Source organism: Meriones unguiculatus, chromosome 2 (genome assembly GCF_030254825.1).
Source record: "Meriones unguiculatus strain TT.TT164.6M chromosome 2, Bangor_MerUng_6.1, whole genome shotgun sequence".
Taxonomy (NCBI): Eukaryota; Metazoa; Chordata; class Mammalia; order Rodentia; family Muridae; genus Meriones; species Meriones unguiculatus.
In genome coordinates, this window is record NC_083350.1 from 9286927 (window position 1) to 9305933 (window position 19007).

General features: G+C 52.1%; 1 protein-coding gene across 4 annotated transcripts in view; it reads left to right on the forward strand.

Moving 5' to 3' along the window:
- Positions 1-19007, forward strand: part of Nfatc1 (nuclear factor of activated T cells 1) — a 105966-nt gene that overhangs the window by 63351 nt on the left and 23608 nt on the right. For 2 of the 4 annotated variants that reach the window (XM_021640049.2, XM_021640050.2), the window contains exon 9: positions 11482-12156. The exons of 1 other annotated variant lie outside the window; for it this stretch is intronic. In XM_021640049.2, coding sequence (XP_021495724.1) covers positions 11482-12156 — 675 coding nt within the window. The remainder of the gene's footprint in view (positions 1-11481; positions 12157-19007) is intronic. One more of the 4 variants, XM_021640051.2, reaches the window with a different exon arrangement.

Sequence of the window (19007 nt, forward strand, 5' to 3'; positions counted from 1 at the left end):
GCTGCTTCCAGGGCTGCAGCAGACACCTCTTCTCCCTTATCTTTGTGGAAAGGCCCCGTTCTTGCAGAGTCCAGGTCCCTTAGAGTTGCAGGGTGTTGGAAGTCCAAGTCTCCCAAGATATTTTACTGCTTATGAGCTTTGTCCACTCCTTTGTCATTGGAACCGCTCCTTTTGCCTCTATATCAGATTAGCTCGATTGATTGACACACACCTTCTGCCAGCCTCTTTCTTCCTTAGTCTTCGTAAACTGTGACAGTGATCAGGTGGCAGGAAAACAGGGCAAGTGTCTGGGACCTTTGTAGTCTGGGGGGCTGATGTCTTCTTTTTCTTTCTTTCTTTTCTTTTTTTTTTTTTTTTTTTTCAAGACAGGCTTTCTCTGTGTAGCCTTGGCTGTCCTGGACTCACTTTGTAGACCAGGTTGGCCTCACAGAGATTCACCTGCCTCTGCCTCCCTGAGTGCTAGGATTACTAGCATGTGCCACCGCACCTGGCTTGGGCTGATGTCTTTTGTGCATGGTCTATGTTGACCTTGTAAGGGCAGCTTGGATCCCCCCCCCCTACACTTGTCTGGGGTGTGTCTAACAGGAAAAGTTTCCACACGCACATAAGACCCTGTGAGCACAGTGGGCACATCCCGCTGGAAACCCTGCAGCATCTCTGGGATAGTCATCAGGCACAGATGGTAAAGCCCCTGCAAAGTGAGAGGAGGCTTGGGAGTGCCCAGACCCAGCCAGACAGGGCCTCCTGGGATTCCCAGCTTCTTGTCTATCACGGTTTCTGCTTTACTCTCTGAAAAGAGAGTGTACTGTCTCCCTCACTAGCTATGGGAGCTGGGGTGAACCCCATCACGAGATGAGGGCTATAGCAGGAATGTCTAGGGCTGAGCCCTTGTTCCAATGTGTCAGTCAGAACTCCAGAACAATGAATGGATATGGGTATGTCTCCTGTCTGGGTTGTATGGTGTACATCCCTGACAGTCCGAGCCCTCAGAATAGCTCTTTCTCCCAGCCATACCGGCAGGAACTGGTACCAGTTCACAGCCACAGGGGTACTTTAAAAAGAGAAGAGAATCCATTTATCCTAGAAGCACCCCCCCAAAGCAAGTGTTTCTATACCATGGAAAAACAAATCGCTATAAACTGTGGAATTCTGAGATTCTGTCACTTCATCTGAGACCGTTTTAGCCAGTTAGGAGTCAGTCCCCTGACCTTCCCAGCCAGGACAGGGCTGTGCAGGCGAGAGAGCCTTCTGTGCTGATCCCAGGAACACCTACCCCCACCCCAGCACTGTGTACCCCTGTGAGGATAGGCGCTCACCTGGTGGCAGAGACCAGTACATAAATGTAGGAGAGGAAAAGAACTTGAGCGGGACCCCATGTCTGTCATGCAAACCCCTGAGCAGGTGAACCCCACAAGAACAGGTCTGTCCTCCAGGATCAGGAGTCCTTGGACCACTAAGGTCCACCTCCCCAACACACACACGTGCACACACACACACACACACACACACACACACACACACTTCTTTGCATGGACTCTGGGGTGGAGCCATGAGTGATCTGGAGAATAAGGTACCACAGGGAACTTTCTTGAACCCTTCCTGATTATCAGTAAGTGCTTCTTTCAGGCCATATGCCAATTACCAAGATACATTTCTATATCAGAATAAGGGGATTGCTTCTGCCAGGTTCTTGGTTGAATCACTAGATTCCAGAATCATGGAGACTTGGGTAAACCTGAGCAGAGGAGCTAGGCCCACCATGGAAGCAGAACCCCTACCTTAGGATGATATCATGGGCCTTGTAGCTCAGTCACTGCCCTGACCACAACTCTACTGGAAATACCAGGCCTCAACTTGTAACCGCCCTGGCCTGGGTACAGAGACCATGATGGCCTGGAAGTATCACAGAACATGGTTGATTGCCTGTACACCCACTGCCTGTCACGCAGCCACTCTCCTATGAGAAACTGAGGGAGAGAGAGAGAGAGAGAGAGAGAGAGAGAGAGAGCCTGAGGGCTGCCCTGCTCCAAGGGCGTCTTATGGAGAGATCATAGAACACAGACATGATGAAGGGCCAGACAGTTTCCCTCACTCGCCATCCTTCAGCTGAGCCTTTCTTTCACTACAGAGCCCACAGAGGCTTTAAACAATGGGGGTCACTACGTGGTGTGAGACGTGTAAAGTGTTGTCAATTCTAGGGACTCTGCATCTTGTTTTTCTTCCTAAAAGCTAAATAAAGTCGTTGTGGAAAGAACAGACAAGTTGGACAAATGAGAGCTGCCTGGCTGCTGGAGCCACAGGTGGTTTCTGCCCTCAGCTTCAATGACCTCAGGACCCAAGTGGCCATTGCAGCCACGGGAGGGTGTATGTCTTGATGTTCAAATGACACTGATCAGTAGACATTTGGGAGAATGGCCGAGGGTTGCCTGAACCTCTGGATCAAAGAGTCCTGTCCCCTTAAACTCTCAAATCCATCTCCAGTGAGGAGGGAATCTGTTTCTCAACCTACTCTGATGTGATGATGATAAAGAATTAACTCCTGCACCCAAGCCAGCCCCCCTGCACCCAGGAGGATTCTAGGCACCAGAAGAAGACACTTCTTCACCCTGTGGTTTCCCAGGTCTGCCCAAGTATTAGAAGGCCTCAGACTGAGATGAGAGTTGGAGGCACCCTTGCCTCAATGCTTCCATGATGGCGCTGAGAGAGGTGTACCTCTTAACCATGTGATGTGTCCATGTGCATGCGCACACCTCGTCCTTCCTCGGACTTTCCATTTTCACACAGGGAAGGAGCTGAAGGGTAGAAGGTTGTCAGGAAGATAATAGAGATGAGAGAGAGAGAGAGAGCACAAGCTCTCTCTGGAACACATGTGGCACCTGGACTACTGGACGAGGAAGGCTGTGACATTTGGGCCTCCAATGAGGAACCCCAAGGATAGAAAACCTGCAGTTTACAGGGGCTGAGGAGAAGGCCAAAGGGCTGCCCTGCCCTGTGCTTTCTTATGGAGTGATCACAGAACACAATAGCCCATTAGGATGAAGGGCAGGAAGATAGTTTTGTTTAGAAATCTAAGGGCCATGTGCCACCAAAAACAAACAAAAGTGTGAGTCAGAGTGAGCTGAACACCCAAGGAGACCAAGCACCGGGACGTGCATGGGCAGGAGTGTGGCCAGGTGTAGGTAGCTCTGCCTGCGGTCTGCCAATAGACTGTCTGCCAGATGCCGCCTATGAAGTGCTTTCAGGTCCCTTACTGCCCTGCCCAGCTCTGACCTGTGTAGAATGGCAGAGCCTGAGTCCTACCTGCCAGAGGGGGAGTTACTGTCAAAGCACAAAGAGCAGCTTCAGCAGCTAGTGGGTAGAACGCCATTGATGTATGTTTTTGGTATGTGTTGCCTTTGTGACCGTCCACTGCCATCAAGCGTAAATGCTCCTTCTCACTCCCCACCTGGCTGTGTCCCAGCTGGTCCCTCTGTGCTGTGGGCTAGTACTCACAGACAGCATAGCTCTTTCCTTTCATCTCTGGGGCAGGACCTGCTCCATCGCTGGCAGGTAGGCCCTAGAGACATGACTGATATCTGCGTTCATTTGGATACTTCCCGAAAGTGGGTATCCCTAACCCTTACCTGCAGGACAGACAGAAACACCTAATGAGGTGGTACACAAAAGGCTTGAACCAGCAAGTTCTTGGCATGTGCTCAGGGATTGCCTCTATTTCCAGTCCCCAGGGAGCTGAGATTTCTCCCTTCTTATTTGTGCATTCTGCTGGAACATGCTTTCCCCTGTGCAACCCCACACTCCCCTACACCAAATACATGCATTTTTACATGTGCCAGGTCTAAGCTCTCTGGAAGACTAGACTTATGCTGGAAGCCACACACCTGCACAGCCATTGTTCATGCTGAATGGCAGGTGAACCTTTCCATCCGAAGGCTCACAGGATCTGTGGACACTCAGCAGGAAGATGTGTGAAGCCTCTATGGCCTGGACTTGGATGTCTCTATGCATTCTTTGCCCCTGTTAATCATGCCCCCGAGTTATCATCGCTGGCTGTGTATGTTGAACCTGAGACTTGGGCTTTAACGTCACTCTGCCATGAAGACAGTCTGACTTTTGTTTTTTAGGAGTTTTAGACTTTGAGCAAATCCCCTGTTGTCCAGCACTGGAAACATAGCTGGTAAATTGATTCAAGACAAAACTTGTGTTTTCTGGAAAATGCAGGTGTACAGTAAGGGGGTATGATGGAAGAGGTCCTCTCTTGTGCTGAGCGTGCATGCTGTGAGGGCCATGGGAAGGCTTCAGACCCCACGGTGCCTGTGACTGCCTGACAGGTTTCACTGTGGACAGGAGAGATGCCATATAAGGGCCTGGCTGCCTGCTCCACTGCAATGACAAGATGCCACCAGCTGGCTAACATCAGTCACTAACCGCACGGGATGGCCTAAGAGCCCATCCCCAATTGTCCTGTTGGGGATTGGCACTTCAACATGCATTTTGGTCCACCCAAGTTCTCCCACCTTCTCCATATGCAAAGCTTAGGAAGGAAGGTATGGGCTGTCATTGACAGCTGCCCCAGAATGCCTGGAGAAGCAGACTGTGTACCCACAGCTCTGCCTCAAAAGCTTTACAAAGACCCTACTGTCCCATAGCTGGAAAATCTTAGTCTGTAGAACCGAATTAACCCATTGGTCATATGGGCTCCATCCTGTATGGTGTGTGATTACTGCGTCCATGAGTGGTGGCTGCTGACTTGGTCTGCAGGAGCTCTTCGCACACTGAGGCCTGAGCTGGCCAAGAGTACTTAAACAGAAACCCAACAAAAACTCCATCAACACAGCTGTGCGGTTTCTCTTCATGCACCCAGATGCTGTGTTCCCGACAGAGCAAGGGGATTGGAGGTGTGGGGATCAGACATCAGTGAAGCTTGGCTGGCAATGTTGCTCAGCTGTTTATATTTTCTTTAGGCAAGCTGTCTTATTTCCCCAAATAAAAGGGTTGGGTTTCTGAGGTGCTGATAGCCCGTGGAGCCTGGAGCTGATACCCCAGAGTGCCACGTTTAAAATGGGAACCATTCTGTCTGTCTGCACAAAGGCCCATGGGATGATTGACTCATCCCAGGCAAAGAAGGCCAGAGCCCACCTGCATGGCTCTGGTCCACAGTAGATACTGCAGGATCCCTCAAGCATAGACACATAGTCTGTATCATCAGGCCCATCTGTGGGTGTCACAAGAGGGGCCAAAGGACATACCCACATCACTCCAGAAGAAATATATCCTCATCGCTCCAGGAGAGACACTCCCACATTGCTCTAAGAGAGAGCCATCTCATTCCACTTGCTCCTTTTAGAAGAAGGTCATACTCCACCCTGCTTCCTGTTCTAGTAGTCAAACCTATGGTGTCCTGCACCCTAGGCAAGCACTCTTAACCACCAAGCCATATTCCAGCCCGGTGGAGGCTTTGGAAACCAGTGTGATAGTCTCTCTGGCTGAGACTTCCTGGACTTCTCAGGAAGATATACACTACGGTAATCCACATGAGAGCTGGCCGCTCCCATCTTCCTCATCTCGGTGGTCAGTCTTAAGGCTCAAAGCCAAGCTGTGAAGCAAGAGCTTCCATCTTCTCCTGGGTCCTGTTGAGGACCCTCTGGCTGCCTCCTCTCTATTCACCTCAGTTACTCAATGGGCGTTTGTGAAATATACATCCAGCTTCCTGGACGAGATGTGGGCGGCAGGAGTCAGCTGTCCACTGGCAAGCTGTGTACAGGGCAGCAGAGGAAGCTAAGGCAGCTGGGAAGAACTGGCTATTTCCAGACTCACAGTATAGACCGTTTCAGAAGAACCTGTGGCTAGCAGGCTGAAGAGCAGGACCTCCTGGGAGCCTTCTGTGTGCCTATACTTACAGCCCCAGCCCCAGCAGGTGTTCAGCACAGACTTACTCCTTAGACACACACTGTAGAGTGCCTCAAAGGTGAGCCACAGAGAGTCTGGCGCTCACCTGGACCTTGTGCACAGCGGGCAGCCTTTGGAGAGCACCTGTAAGATATTTTAGAAGCATAGTTGCCCAGAAAGAGCCTCCCAGCCTGACCTGGAAGGACAAGTCCAGAGGCGAAACTCTGTGAGGTCTAGGAGTGAGTGGAGCACCAACAGAACACGACCTCCCCAGTGGCACCCAGATGAAGCCCACTGTCCTCATAGAGAGGCATCCTCCACCCGCTCTTGCCATGTAGGAACGGAGAACCATTTGCTAGGCTTAATTCTCAAAGCCTAGCGGTGAGGAATGTTCTTCGAGGCTCTTTGGTTCACAGAGCATCATTTCAGGGCCTGCAGAAGATGGGACTAGAAATGAACCTTCCCTCATCACATGACTGAACATCTGTTAATGATAATGTCATTGACACTTGGTTGGAGGAACCCTGGAAGCCAGTGAATCCCACAGGGACACAAACTCTGAGGTAACTCAGGTCACACCTGACAGCTGTCCTTAGACTGTATGAGGAGCAGGCTCCCCACACCAGCAACTGTATCTGAGAGTCCTGTGCCCTGCAAGCGACCATGATGTCCAAGGTTGCAGGACCAGAGTGGAATGGGTGGCTGTCAGGTGCACACAGTGTCAGCTATGCCTGATGACACACACACCTCTCATGGGCACACAGACTCAGCATTGTGTTGTGCCGGGTGTGAGGGAGCAGTTACAGCAGGAGCCAGCAGCCCACCTCGTTCATGAGGGCGTGCTTTGTGCCTGACAGCTGGCCCAAAAGATTGCCGTTAATCCTTCATGCACTTGCTTTCCATAATAAACCATATATCATAAACTCACAGCTTTGGTAATATGATGTTTTCAGCGTGCCATTCCGTAGCATGGCAATGAGCTGCCCTGCACCAGATCCCCTTACCTGCTCCACCACCACTCAGCCTAGAATGGAGACATTGCGTCACACCCCTGCTTCCCTCTGGCGCAGGAGACGGACCAGCGCCTGGGGCTTCTGTGCAGCATACATTCTTTCTATTTCCTGACTAATAGGAAACAAGAGGCCCCTTCCTACCCGGCTCTCAACTCCACATGAGAAATGCAGACACAGGCGATCTTCAGATGTGTAGCCCTGGGACTTCTGTGGACGCTGTGAGGGGTGGTTTGTAACTTCAGTTGAGAAGGCAGTTGTGGGGAGCCCCAGAGAAGGGCCAGCAGAATATGACTCTTGGATCACTCCTCTGCCAGAGGGACAGGCCGCTCTGCCTCAAGCAGTTCTCAGCATCACCAGTGGCTTCCACCTTTGAGTGATAGGTGGCCCAGCTGCCTCATTCATGGACAGATATCATGTCAGGTGTGGGACTGTGACAATGTGCTTTGGACAGGAGGCAAGGGCCTGCCACCTTGGGGTCCGCAGGTGGCAGGAGACACTTCAGGCCCTCTCTCCCTTTGTGCCGACTTGTGCAACACTCTCTCCCAAACACCAAGCTGAACTCTGGTTTCGAGAGTGAGGGACATAAACAAAATAGTATCACTGGAATGGTAATTCTCAAGTCTCTGTCCATACCTGTCCAATAAAACAGGCCTCAACCCCCAGGCTGGTAGTGTGGTAATTCGTGAGTAGAGCTGGTGTCCCAGTCCAGACAACCAATAAGGAGGAGGCAGAGGGCAGAGTGGAAAGGGAGTAGCAGTGAGGTGCCAGTACACAATAGGGACTACATAGGGTCCACCCAAAACCCCAATCCTGGCTCATTTTGCATCTCTAGAGAGAGAACCTTGGCAATCCGACTATCAGGGCTCATGTTCCTTGTGGACATGTAGAGGCTCCTTGCATTCGTCTTGCCCAGGCGACCATTCAGATCCAGGAAGATCTGAGGTGGTCAGCGAGATGTTGGGACAGCGCAGGGCCGAGGGATTTTAAACAGGTCCTAACAACACAATCTACACGACTCCCCAGTGCAACCGCACCCACTGCTTGTCTGGCCTCTGGATTGCTGGACCAGGTCCAGCCCACGCTCAGAGTCCCTGCCCCTGTGTGGCAGGTAAATTACCTTCTCTGGCATTTACTGGGCAGCTGTGTTTGGGACTGTGCCTTTCATGTCATGCTGGGCAGTTGGGGTTGGGTTTTTACAGATCTTATAGGCCGCTTTATGGGAGAGTTGCCTTGGCCTTGGGACCTGGCTGGGGACACAGTGCCATGAACAGAGCAGCTCAGTCTGGAAATAATTCAACCTTCCAGTCATGTCAGGTTTTTTTTTGGTTTTGGGGTTTTTTGTTTTGTTTTGTTTTGTTTTGTTTTTTTAATCACAAGCTCTGAAAATGACCAGTCTTGTTTAGAATCGAACCTTCACATGCAGACATTGGCTTTGAATGGAGGGACTCCTACCCTGACTCCTTCTTGCTGGTCTACTTCTGCTCTCAGTGACATTGGTGACTGTTTCCGACCAGGCCTATGCTCACAGAAACTGGCTGGACACAGCTTTGCCCCAGGTGCCTCTCAGGGTCTGCCTTCTACTGGGTTCTCGCCAATTCTGGATTTACAATGTGGTTGAGCCAGCTGGACGGAGACTGAGTGGGGGTCGTTCCTGAAGCATGGCTTACCCCCACAGAGCTGTCTAGACGGGCTCGTGCCTGGAGCTGAGTTAGTACCTGAATAACACATTTCACTGCAAGCTGTAGAACCCAGACGGCCAGGGGCTTCCTCCTCCTCGGCGGCCCCTGGGAGCTACAGTCCTTAGGAAGGGTGGGGCCCACAGCCAATTTCATATATTCGACTTTCTAATGTCAGAGGGATGGGTTTCCCTTCCTTCCTTTTTTGTTAAATGCCAGGATGTCCGCCACCCTCGTTCTTAGCAACACCTCCCATCCCACAAAGCAGTCTGAGGACATTCCCAGAAAGGAGGCTGTTACCTGCCTGCAGCTATGACTCCCATGGCCTAGGCAAGAGGACAGATAGGGTGGCTGATGAGCTGACTGAGGCCTTCACTGGAACGCTTTTCCAGGCAGCACTGTGTGAAAGAGCACTTGCCTTGGGGTCCCTACTCCTCATCACCCCTTTTACCACCACAGCTCCAGAGGCAACTGATGACTGTTGGGGCTAAGGGCTTAGTGGCTAAAGCACAGATGGGCAGGATAATGGGGAAGACTGGGGAGGAGCGCTTCCAGATCCCACACTGATCAAGACACCAAGTGCCTATCTATAGGCCATCAGGAGCCTGAGTCGCCTCCATCTCAACATGTGCCTGGTGTTCTGGTGTGACTAGGTCCACTCCCCTCTCTCCAAGGGTGCCTCCCTCCTTTGACACCCAAGGGTGGCTTGGAGGTCAGCTCTGGGGTCCAGGCAGGTGGACCTTTACAGACCTTGTTGGGAGGCAACCCATAAAGCCCACTGCCAGGCACCTGTCCCTCCTCTGTAGAGCTTGACTCACAGGAAATGCTGGCAGCACCTCCCTTTCTCTCACGTGACCATCTGACCTCTGATTCCCAGCCAGTTGTCCTGGCATCATAATGTGTGTATTGTCGCTGGCATGAATCCAGCATAAGCCGCCTGGTTTCCAGAGCCATAGTGGGCACACGTGGCACGGTATCACGGGCAGGGGCTCTACAGCCTCTCTCGGAAGGCTATTGGGGCACCACACAAAGATCAGCCCTGTGTTAGCTCTTGCCCTTGGCTCACCTGCTCAAGTCACACTCTCTGAATGAGCCACTCTGGGGTCGGTCATCCTGGGGTCATTCCTGGGGTCACCTGGACTTGCATGCAGAGCGCTGACTGGAGGACCCACGCTACTTCAGCCAAGTGTGCTTTGGGGGCTGAATATAAGAGTCTCAAACTGAGAGTCTAAGCAGCATGAACCGCTGCCGTCCGCCCTGATGGAATGTCTGTCAGCTTCTTCAGAGACACAGCCGCTCCAGAGCCTGCCTCACCCACTCAAGCCAGAAGTCTTAAAGAGCAGAATGAATGAAAATGGGATGAGGGAAGCTGCAGCAGCCAACAGCTCTGTTGCCTTCTGTGGCCATAGAGACTGAGCCGCTGACGCTTGAGTGTCCCACAAACCCATCACTGGGAAGAGGGCACACAGAGCAGCAAGCTACAACTTATCCCCAGCCCAGGTCCTGGCCAGGACCTCCACCCTACAGTGGGGGCCGATCTGTGTGGGAGGCTGCCCTTCCCAGGAAACTCCCAATGGAGGCAGGCTTCAGAAGAGTTCCACATTCGTGGTTCACAGCAGCTGGTTGTGCAGAGGCCTGGTCCTGATGAAGAACAGATGCACATTCCTGCTGGCTCAGACCATGGCTAAAGATTATTTTCCTCAAAATGCAGATATGCTTTTATTTATTCACGGAGAAGCTGGGCCTCCCTTTGTGGCGTGCGTGTTTGTATGTGGAGTGTGTGTGCCTCTTGAAGAGGCCTCAGTGGTTGGGCCATCCCTCACGTGGCTGACCTGCTGCCAAACCCACCCATGCATAGTGTGTGAAGAGGAGAGACATTCTGAAGAACTCTGTAGCTGCTCATCGTGCGCATGGCTCACGCTGCACAGTGCCGCTGAGGGTCACCTGCAAAGCGCCTCAGCCACCCAGATGTGTCTGATGAAACAGGCAGACTAGCCAGAGAACAGTGGCCAGGAAGCAAATGGGAAGAGCCAGGTCCCAGGGTCTACTTGCCACCTCTTCCTCTGACATTGTTTTTCTAATCCTCCTGTAGAAACTGAGCCCCTGAGCAGAGAAGCTTGCTGTCTGCTCTGGCCACGGCCTGGGGCTGGTTCCAGGCCACAGAGCTGCATCTTCTCTGTGGTTCTTCCCTATACTGAGAGCCTTTTTGTTAAAAGTGGAGAGGGGAACTGGGAGGCCCTGCTTGGGGCCTCCTGTGGGTTTCCAGGGCTCTGGGGTCTCCTGGGGCTGAATGGCCTCCTGGGGCTGTGGGGTTTCCTGGGGCCGCTTGGTCTCTTCTCCTGGGGCTGCCTGGCCTCCTGGAGCTGGCTGCAGACTCCTTAGTTGGGTGTGTGAGCCAGGAGGGCTGCATGGAGATGTGGTCCACTCGCCCACAGGAAAGGTCCTTCTGGTTCGGTGTCTCCCGGCTTCTCTGCTTCCTCAGATGCTCATCCACCTCAGCTTGCTCACTGAATCCAACCCGGTGCATGCTCAGTTCCCACACCCGCAGAACTGACTACAGGCGTCGGTAGCAGCGTTACAGCAATACCTCCAAGCTGAAGTTTTCACTTTGATTGCTACAAATCCACGGGCCCTCAGGCCCAGAGCTCCTACTGCCGTTTTGCAAATAGGTTTTTATAGCACGCTAGTGCTGGGGGAGATTCCAAGGAAAATAGTCCTCTTCGTATTAGAACCAGCTGTGACTTTCTCAGCCAGTGACTCACCCTGTTTTTAATTGGGTGGGAGAAGCGGCAGAGACAGAGGGGCTCAGTCAGGGCACTGTTTGTTTTGCACGGGGTACCCTAGCCACAGCGTAGCCTACCCATCTGCAACTTAGGTTTGTTTAACTGTTTCTTCCCTCCTCACAGTTCCAATTATAAAGACAGAACCCACGGACGACTTTGAGCCAGCTCTGACCTGTGGACCAATGAGCCAGGGGCTTAGTGCTCTGCCCAGGCCCTACTATAGCCAACAGCTCACCATGCCTCCCGATCCCAGCTCCTGCCTCGTGGCTGGCTTTGCCCCCTGCTCACAGAGGAGCACACTGATGCCCACACCTCCCAATGCAAGCCCAAAGCTGCACGACCTCTCCTCGACTGCCTACCCCAAAGGCCTCGCCAGCCCTGGCCACAGTGGTCACCTTGGACTTCAGCCACCAGCTTCGGAGGCCCCCACCATGCAGGAAGTGCCGAGACCCATGGCCATGCAGCCCAACTCGCCTGAGCAGCCCCCACCCGCCAGGCTGCAGCCGCAGGTGAGTCCACATCTGAACAGTAGCTGTTCCCTTGGTTGCCAACAAGTGCTCTGTCCCAACAGCCCCTCTTCTCCACTTCCGTCCGCTGCCCACGAGCCAACCTGCTTACAGCCCTCAGCCCTCCCTCCTGACGTGGGCCGCCAGCAGCAACAACTGCAGAAGGTTCAAAGAAATGAATCTCCAGCCGCACTACCAGAGGTGCGTGAGGACAGTGATCATAATTTGGCCCCTATTCCTGTAGTGATCAAGCAAGAGCCTGAGGAATTGGACCAGTTATACCTGGATGATGGTAAGTGCCTGCACTCGAGCAGGTGTGCGCACAGCCACTGAGTTTGGGAAGGAAGGGGTGACATGGGTGGAAGACAGTTCCCAAGCGTGCTGTGTAGTGTAGAACCGTCTCCAGCCAGCAGGCTGCATGTCAGTGTTTCTGCTCTGGCCATCTTGGCAACTCCTGCCTGGGCCATCTTGGCTCAAACTTAAGACTCTCAGATTTGGTGTCGAAAGCAAAGCCCAGGTTGACTGCCCAGGTCAACCCCAGAAAGTCACAATATAAGAAGAAGGCCTCTCCCAGAGTGTGGCCATTGTAGTTCAAGCATCTAGAAGCTTCTTAGAGAAAAGTCTCAAAATGAACTCCTGGTTCAAGGCAGCCATGTAAAAATGTTCAGATGTGACAGCACCGTGAGCCTGTGTGAGGCCGGTGGACGGGAACTATGCCAAGGTGGCTTTGGCAGCATGTGCGATCTCCTCCCAGGACAGGAGAGCTTGCTCTGGGCAGAGACATACCTGGATGAGTGTGTCCAGCTTTGCCCAGACCACTCGTGGTGGGCACAGGACCTGTGAACACTAACGCTTCTTTCTCTGTGGTGACAAGGTGGGCCTTTGTTCTGCATGTGTTTGTTACTCTTCTTTTGGATTCTCGCTGTCCCTGCTGAGTGATAAGAGTTTTCCTGATCACATGACTGTCACAGTGGCCAGACATGTGACTGAAGGCCAAGAGCATGGCCCACTGGGAGTGGGTTCAGTGGTGTTTTCCAGCTTGCTCGGGTTGTTTGTGGGAGTTGGGGCTCCCTCTGAGGCCTGCTGGTCTTCCCAGATGTGGGCTGTTTCCCAGGCCAGGTGCATAGCAGCACACGTGGAGCAGGTCCAGCTCCTGGCTGCACCTGGACTCAGGTGAGGCCCGGGATGGCACCAGGGCTTGCTCGGCTCCACAGCTCTGAGGCTGAGGCCTTGCAGCCTCTCAGTTGTAATCCCCTGTAATTCTGCCCAAAAGGCTGATGACCCTTTTGTTTCAAGGGAAACTCGGAGAAGAACATTTGAAAGAGGGTGCTGTCCTCTGGCTTCTGGGACTTCTCCTTGATGCCGAAGGCATAGGGTGAGCTGGATTGGGGATGAGAGACTATCCAAGCTCCCTGTGGACAGGCCCAGTGTCACCCCACCCCCGGGCACACGGTTAACAAGGATCTTATATTCTGCGATTGTAAAACTTCTTACTGAACATTGTTCTCCTCTATATTCCTAACTTAGAGCTTTGGAGGATTGATTCATGCAAAATTTTTGCTCAAAAATCTATTCAATTCTTGAACCTAGAACCTAGTGTCCTGCTCTTTGGCACATTTGCTGGGCATGCTCATGTGCCTCTGAATAAGCCCTCACAGACTTGTGGGAGGCTTCCTGCCTCCCTGGTTCTCTAATCTTTGGATCCGTGTTGGAGGACTGTGGCTGCCCTGAGAAGTTTCACTCGGACTCAACCTCACACACACAGTTCTCCTTCCACGTAACTGTGGGGCTGGGGTAACCCCCAGCGCTGCTTCCCAGCGCTGCTTCCTTAGCAGGAAGATTCCGCCTGTGTTCCTGGTGCCTGCTCAAGTGGACACTGGCCAGGGTGGACACTGGAGACTACATCTAGGGTCTCACCTTCTATGTTGCCTCAGGGAGGGGTGGTGTGGGCCTGTGGGAGCATTGTCATCTGGTCAGAGGCCAGCCCAGAACTCCCACATCTGGGCAGTGCCCTCTGGCCCAGAAACAGGAAGCTGATCTTAGCCAGGTTTCCCACTGACCCAGAGGCCACTGTGGCCGACGTCAGACAGGCCTTTGTTGTGGGCATTGAATGAGAGCAGGTGAGCCTTTGGGGAGGAGGGGACACTGTGTCCAGGAAGCCACAGAGCAGAACTCGGGACTTGGGCTGCCCACACGTGGCACGGGATGTATTTTGTTGAGTTTTACAACGTGCCCCGAGAGAACATTTGAGAGTCTCCCATATCGGGGTGCAAAGAAGGGGTGCTGACTTAGAAAACAGGAAACCTCTAAAGGAAATGAAGGGTAAGAAGAGGAGCCACGTATTAGGCATGGGGACATGTCCTGGATGCTGTGTCTTTTCCAGTGGATCTCAGTTTGAATTCCCCAGGGAAGGAGCAGAAAGAGAGAGGTGACAAAGACAGACAGAGACACACACGGAGAGAGAACGAGGACAAACTGAAACACTACAAAATCTAACTCAGAAAGTCAGACTCTGTTTTTCCAAATTTCTTGCTTGCAGTCATTCTTCATCAATTTACCCAGTGTGGAGAGCTACATTTTGGAAGATACACTTTATTTAAAAGTAGGAAGGCCGAGGGGGTGGGGGCAGGGATGGGGGTGACCCTCTCCCAGTCATCAGGTTGGGTCCCCGGGACACGTGAGAAGAAGAGTGTGGAACAGGCCTCAGACTCCTGCTTCCTCCTGGAATCTCACTCTTCACTAGCAGGAAGCGCCCACAGCTGTCTCCAGGGCGGTGTCTAGTCTGGAGTACAGTCACTGTTGGAAGGAACACAGGGACAAACTGCTGACCTGGAGGTCCCCAAGCTGTAGGGCACGTAGTAAGCAATCTGGGGGAGGGGGAGTAGCTAACTGATCACCAACCAGCCCTTCAGTGCTTAGAGGTCTCCTTTAATTATGTCTTCTGGCTTCGGGGTTCACACTATGCCATGTTATGGCTGCTTGGTCTGAGAGGAAGTAGGAAGAGTGGATCTTATTTACATAGTGGTTTTCATGTGGGTGGGTTGGTTTTTTGTTGTTGTTGTTTTGGTTTGGGTTTTTTGTTTGTTTGTTTGTTTGTTTTGGCATTTTGATTTTGTTTTCTGAACACAACAAGAAAAGACAGTACTAAAGTATGATATCCAGTCTTTGAGAGCCTGTGAAACTCCTACACAGAAATTCTCAGTGTTGGCACCATGAGGCCATCAGGAAGTCAGTGCGGGGCACAGTGCAGCCCCACTCGGGGACTACAGAGCCACTCGTTAGGGTTTGGTACACCTCCCAAATCTCTCCTTATCTCAAGGAGTAAATCCCCCCTTTTCCAGGAGTCCTTTTATTTCTCCCTTTAAGTCTTGCTAAGAATGTATTTGACCCATTCATAAGCCTCAGTGAAAATGTCTCTGTTCCAACAATCTGCGTAAGACTAACTTAAACTTCTCACGGTTAGATTGTGAAGGTGTTACTGCTGTGGCCCTCATGTGACTTTAAACGCAGACGTTTTGAAAGGTTCCGCCAACGCTGAACGTTAGCTGTTTTTGTACTGTCCTCTTCAGTTGCCTGTCTCGGCCACTCCACTGCGTGACTGTGCTCCACTGTGTCACACATGAGTGTGAGCATGGCCCTGCACTAAAAGTTCCCCTCACGCACATCAGGGACTCCTAAGATACCACAAGGCATGCAGGGTTTGTTCCCACATCTATGCAAAATGGGACCCTGCCACAGAATTGCTTTGGTGCCACGCAGCCAGGCTGCTTTCAGCTTTGTGGCTGAAGCAGCCTAAAGGCTTTAGCCTCTCGGTCTGTCATTGTGCTCCCCCCGCCCCACACATATACACACACACTAATGGTGACCACCCCACGGTCCTTGCCACAATCAAGCCTTTCAGCTCCATCAGTGGCTGCTGGCTGTCCAGTAGTCTAGATGTCATCAAAACAACGAGCAGGTAGACAAGGCTGCCCAGCTGTGTCTGCTGGCTGCCTGAGTTTCTTTCACTCACCCTCCCCTTCTTTCCTGAGCTTAAGCTGCTCTGGAAGAGAACAAAAAGCTTTCCTCATGGAAAGTTTGACTAAGCTGGCATGGTGCCCAGGCCCAAGCCTTTCCCCGTTGCTAGCAATGATGGCAAGAGCCTGTATACAGCGATCAAACACACCAAGTCATGAATACTGTGGACACAGGCCACCCCATGACAGAGAGGAGAAAGAATTCAGCCGTGCACATATCTCATCGGGCCAATCCTTCCTGCCCTGGGGTGCCTGCCTGTGAGTTGGGAGGCACAAAGATTATGCTATACACCACCAGAGTCTGAGACTGCTGTAGGCACGGTAGACCAGCCAGCTATATAAGTAGCTCTTTGGAGTCCCCAAGGGAGGGAGCTCCCAACATTCATGAGTTCACCAGGCCCAGGCCTGTAGCTGCTGCTCCAGAGCTTCCAACTTCGCTGCAGGCCGAGCAAATCACAGAAGGCTAATTCCAAGCCCTTGTGCACACCACAGGGCATCAGGCAAGCAGATGTTGGCATAAGTATTCCAGTTCATATCTAGCTGTACTCCCGTAGAGCCGCACTGTGGGGCAGGCAGTCAATTACCAGGAAGCTTGCTGGGAAGTACCAGAGGGCTAGCGTGTGCTCCAAGACAGAAAGAAGCCAGGCCGGGGCCTCTGCCATCTAGAGGCTCTCTGCCCCTTCCATGCGGACAGACACAGGCAGCCAGTGGGATATGACCAGTCTGCTGAGTCGGACTTTCTAAACATAGTGTGTTTGGCCATCATAGACCTGTACTGGAGCTGCTGCAGGCCAGCAGCCTAGAACCTGTGGAGTCATGATGTACATCTCGGTGTTTTCCAAATGGCAGAAGGACAGGCAGGAGGAAGGCTGTTCCACGGACAGCTGCCACTTGAGGGACTGAAGTAGAGCGTCTCTGGACTCTGAGCACTGTTTCCAGTTGCATAGCTTAAACAGTATATGTTCTATGCAGAGTCCTTGGCATTATCCTGTATACCATCCCATATAGTCTTCTTCCGGGGAGGGGAATTCAAATGCATTGCTTTCCGCCGTTACCAACAGTCATTATTAACAAGCCAAGCTTATTTTCTTCCTTATATGAAAAGTTTCTGACATTATTAATTTGAAGTAAGACAATTAGGCAGAACAGAAAAAGCTGACGGCCGGGGCTAGACAGACTCTCTGGGCCGAGAGAGCATGCTCATTGGTGCCAAAGATCTTTCAGAGCTTCGAGGCCAGGAGGGTGCTCAGGCACATCTTCGAGGTGGCTCTGTGGGCGTATTTGTGGCACTTCTGCAACTCCCAGCAAACTCAAAACAGCAGCAACATGTTCCTGTGTGTCTTGTGACTGAAGGCAGATTTGGTTTTTTTTCTTGCATGTGAACACTGCTCTCCTCCTCTGGACAGGTTAAAATTCTTCCAGAAAAATCCCAAGGATGTTTCCCCACATCTTGTCACTTCATAGAGCCATGCTGTACAATCCAGGCGCAGTTTTTTCCCCCCACATATTTAGTTGGTGCTGCAGATCTGTACCACTATGTTGGCTTCAGAGCACAGAACCATCGAGTGTGGGTGGCATTGAGAAGCATGTCCATCACATTCCGTGGTAGCCAGCATGAGTGTGGCGCCCTCTGTTGAGACTGTTCCTGAAGACTGGAGGGGTCCCTTAATCACCTGGCTTTACGCGTTTCTGCTCCTGGAGCCACATCACTTGTTTGAGGAATGTTCTAGATGCGATAGTGTGTTCTTGCTTCTGGGATCCAGAGGATCCGGGGGACCCAGGTGAGCTGAACATGGGTGGAGAACACTGGTGGCTTGATCATAGTGAGTGTCCCCCATCCTTGCTAGAAACATCATCCTCAGCCCAGATTGACCCCTGACGCTAATACCTAAGAAAACCAGTGGCAGCAAGGGGTGAACACCATGGAGCAGGCACTGTAGCTCTCCCATCTACCCCATCCTGCGAGCAGGAGCAGATGCCATTTCCAAAGGCAACTGCAGCTTTGAGAGATGTCATTTGACAGTCGTGAGTGGCAGACTCCAGCATACCATCTCCCCAGGCTTAGTCCACCATGGAATATCCCCCCACCCTGAGACATGCAAGCAGACACTATATCTCTGGCATGAGCTGGCCTCAGGAGCCAGGGAGGGGCCTGCTAAGTACTGTGTTATTCACCACAGAATTCCTTCTAGTTCTGTGAGGTACTCTGGTATCCTGGCAAGGGCAGAATGGAGGTAGAAGTTCCTAAACAAGGGGTGGGTATCTCATATGCCAGCTGTCCTCCGAAGCAACAATGCTGGCAAATCTACTGAGTCACCACTGTTAGCATCTAGACTTTAAAAGGGCAATGTTGCAAATTGGAAAGCCAGTACTCAAGAAACCTGTTTTAGCTTGGGGTCACCCACCTCCATTCTTGTCCAATGGAGGAACTGATATCTTACTGTAGTCAGAGGCTGAATTCCCCCCCAAACCCAATATGCAGTCGGGAACTCAGGATGGTCTCAGTCTCAGGTGTGTTGGAAAATATCTGCCCCTGGCCACACTCACAGTGGTGGCGATGCTGAAGCTACTCAAGACTGTGATATCAGTGTGCAAGCAAGAGACGAGCCAAAGTAGCCAGCTCAGGGTCAGAGGAAGCCCTACCATCCTCCATTGCCTGGAGAGCTGCACGTGTGCAAGTTCGTGAGCACGCTCAGGAAGGGAGGCCAGGTGCTCGCCTCTGCTGCCTCGGGACCACACAAGCAGAAGAGAAGTCATGCTGGCCCACATCCCGCAGTCAAAGGTGTGGCCAAGCATGCAGCATTTCCTGATAAAAGCTGGGAGATTTCATGGCTCATGACAGAGAAACCTCACAATCGACTGACCACAAACCAGCAGCTCTTATGATGTAAGCCTGAGCCCAGCACAGAAGCCTACCAAGCAAATAAGAACTTCTAGGAAGGGAACAGAGCACTTAGTGTGATACCCGCAACAGAGGCGGTTCTCCCCATGTCACTCAAAGCAGTCAGAGCACTCTTCAGGTGAGGCTCCCTGCTCAGGTGATATTGATTTGTGGCAAGCTGATGTTAAAACCAACCATAGTACCTGGTAAAAGTTACTACACAGACACATAAAAAAGTGATGTTAA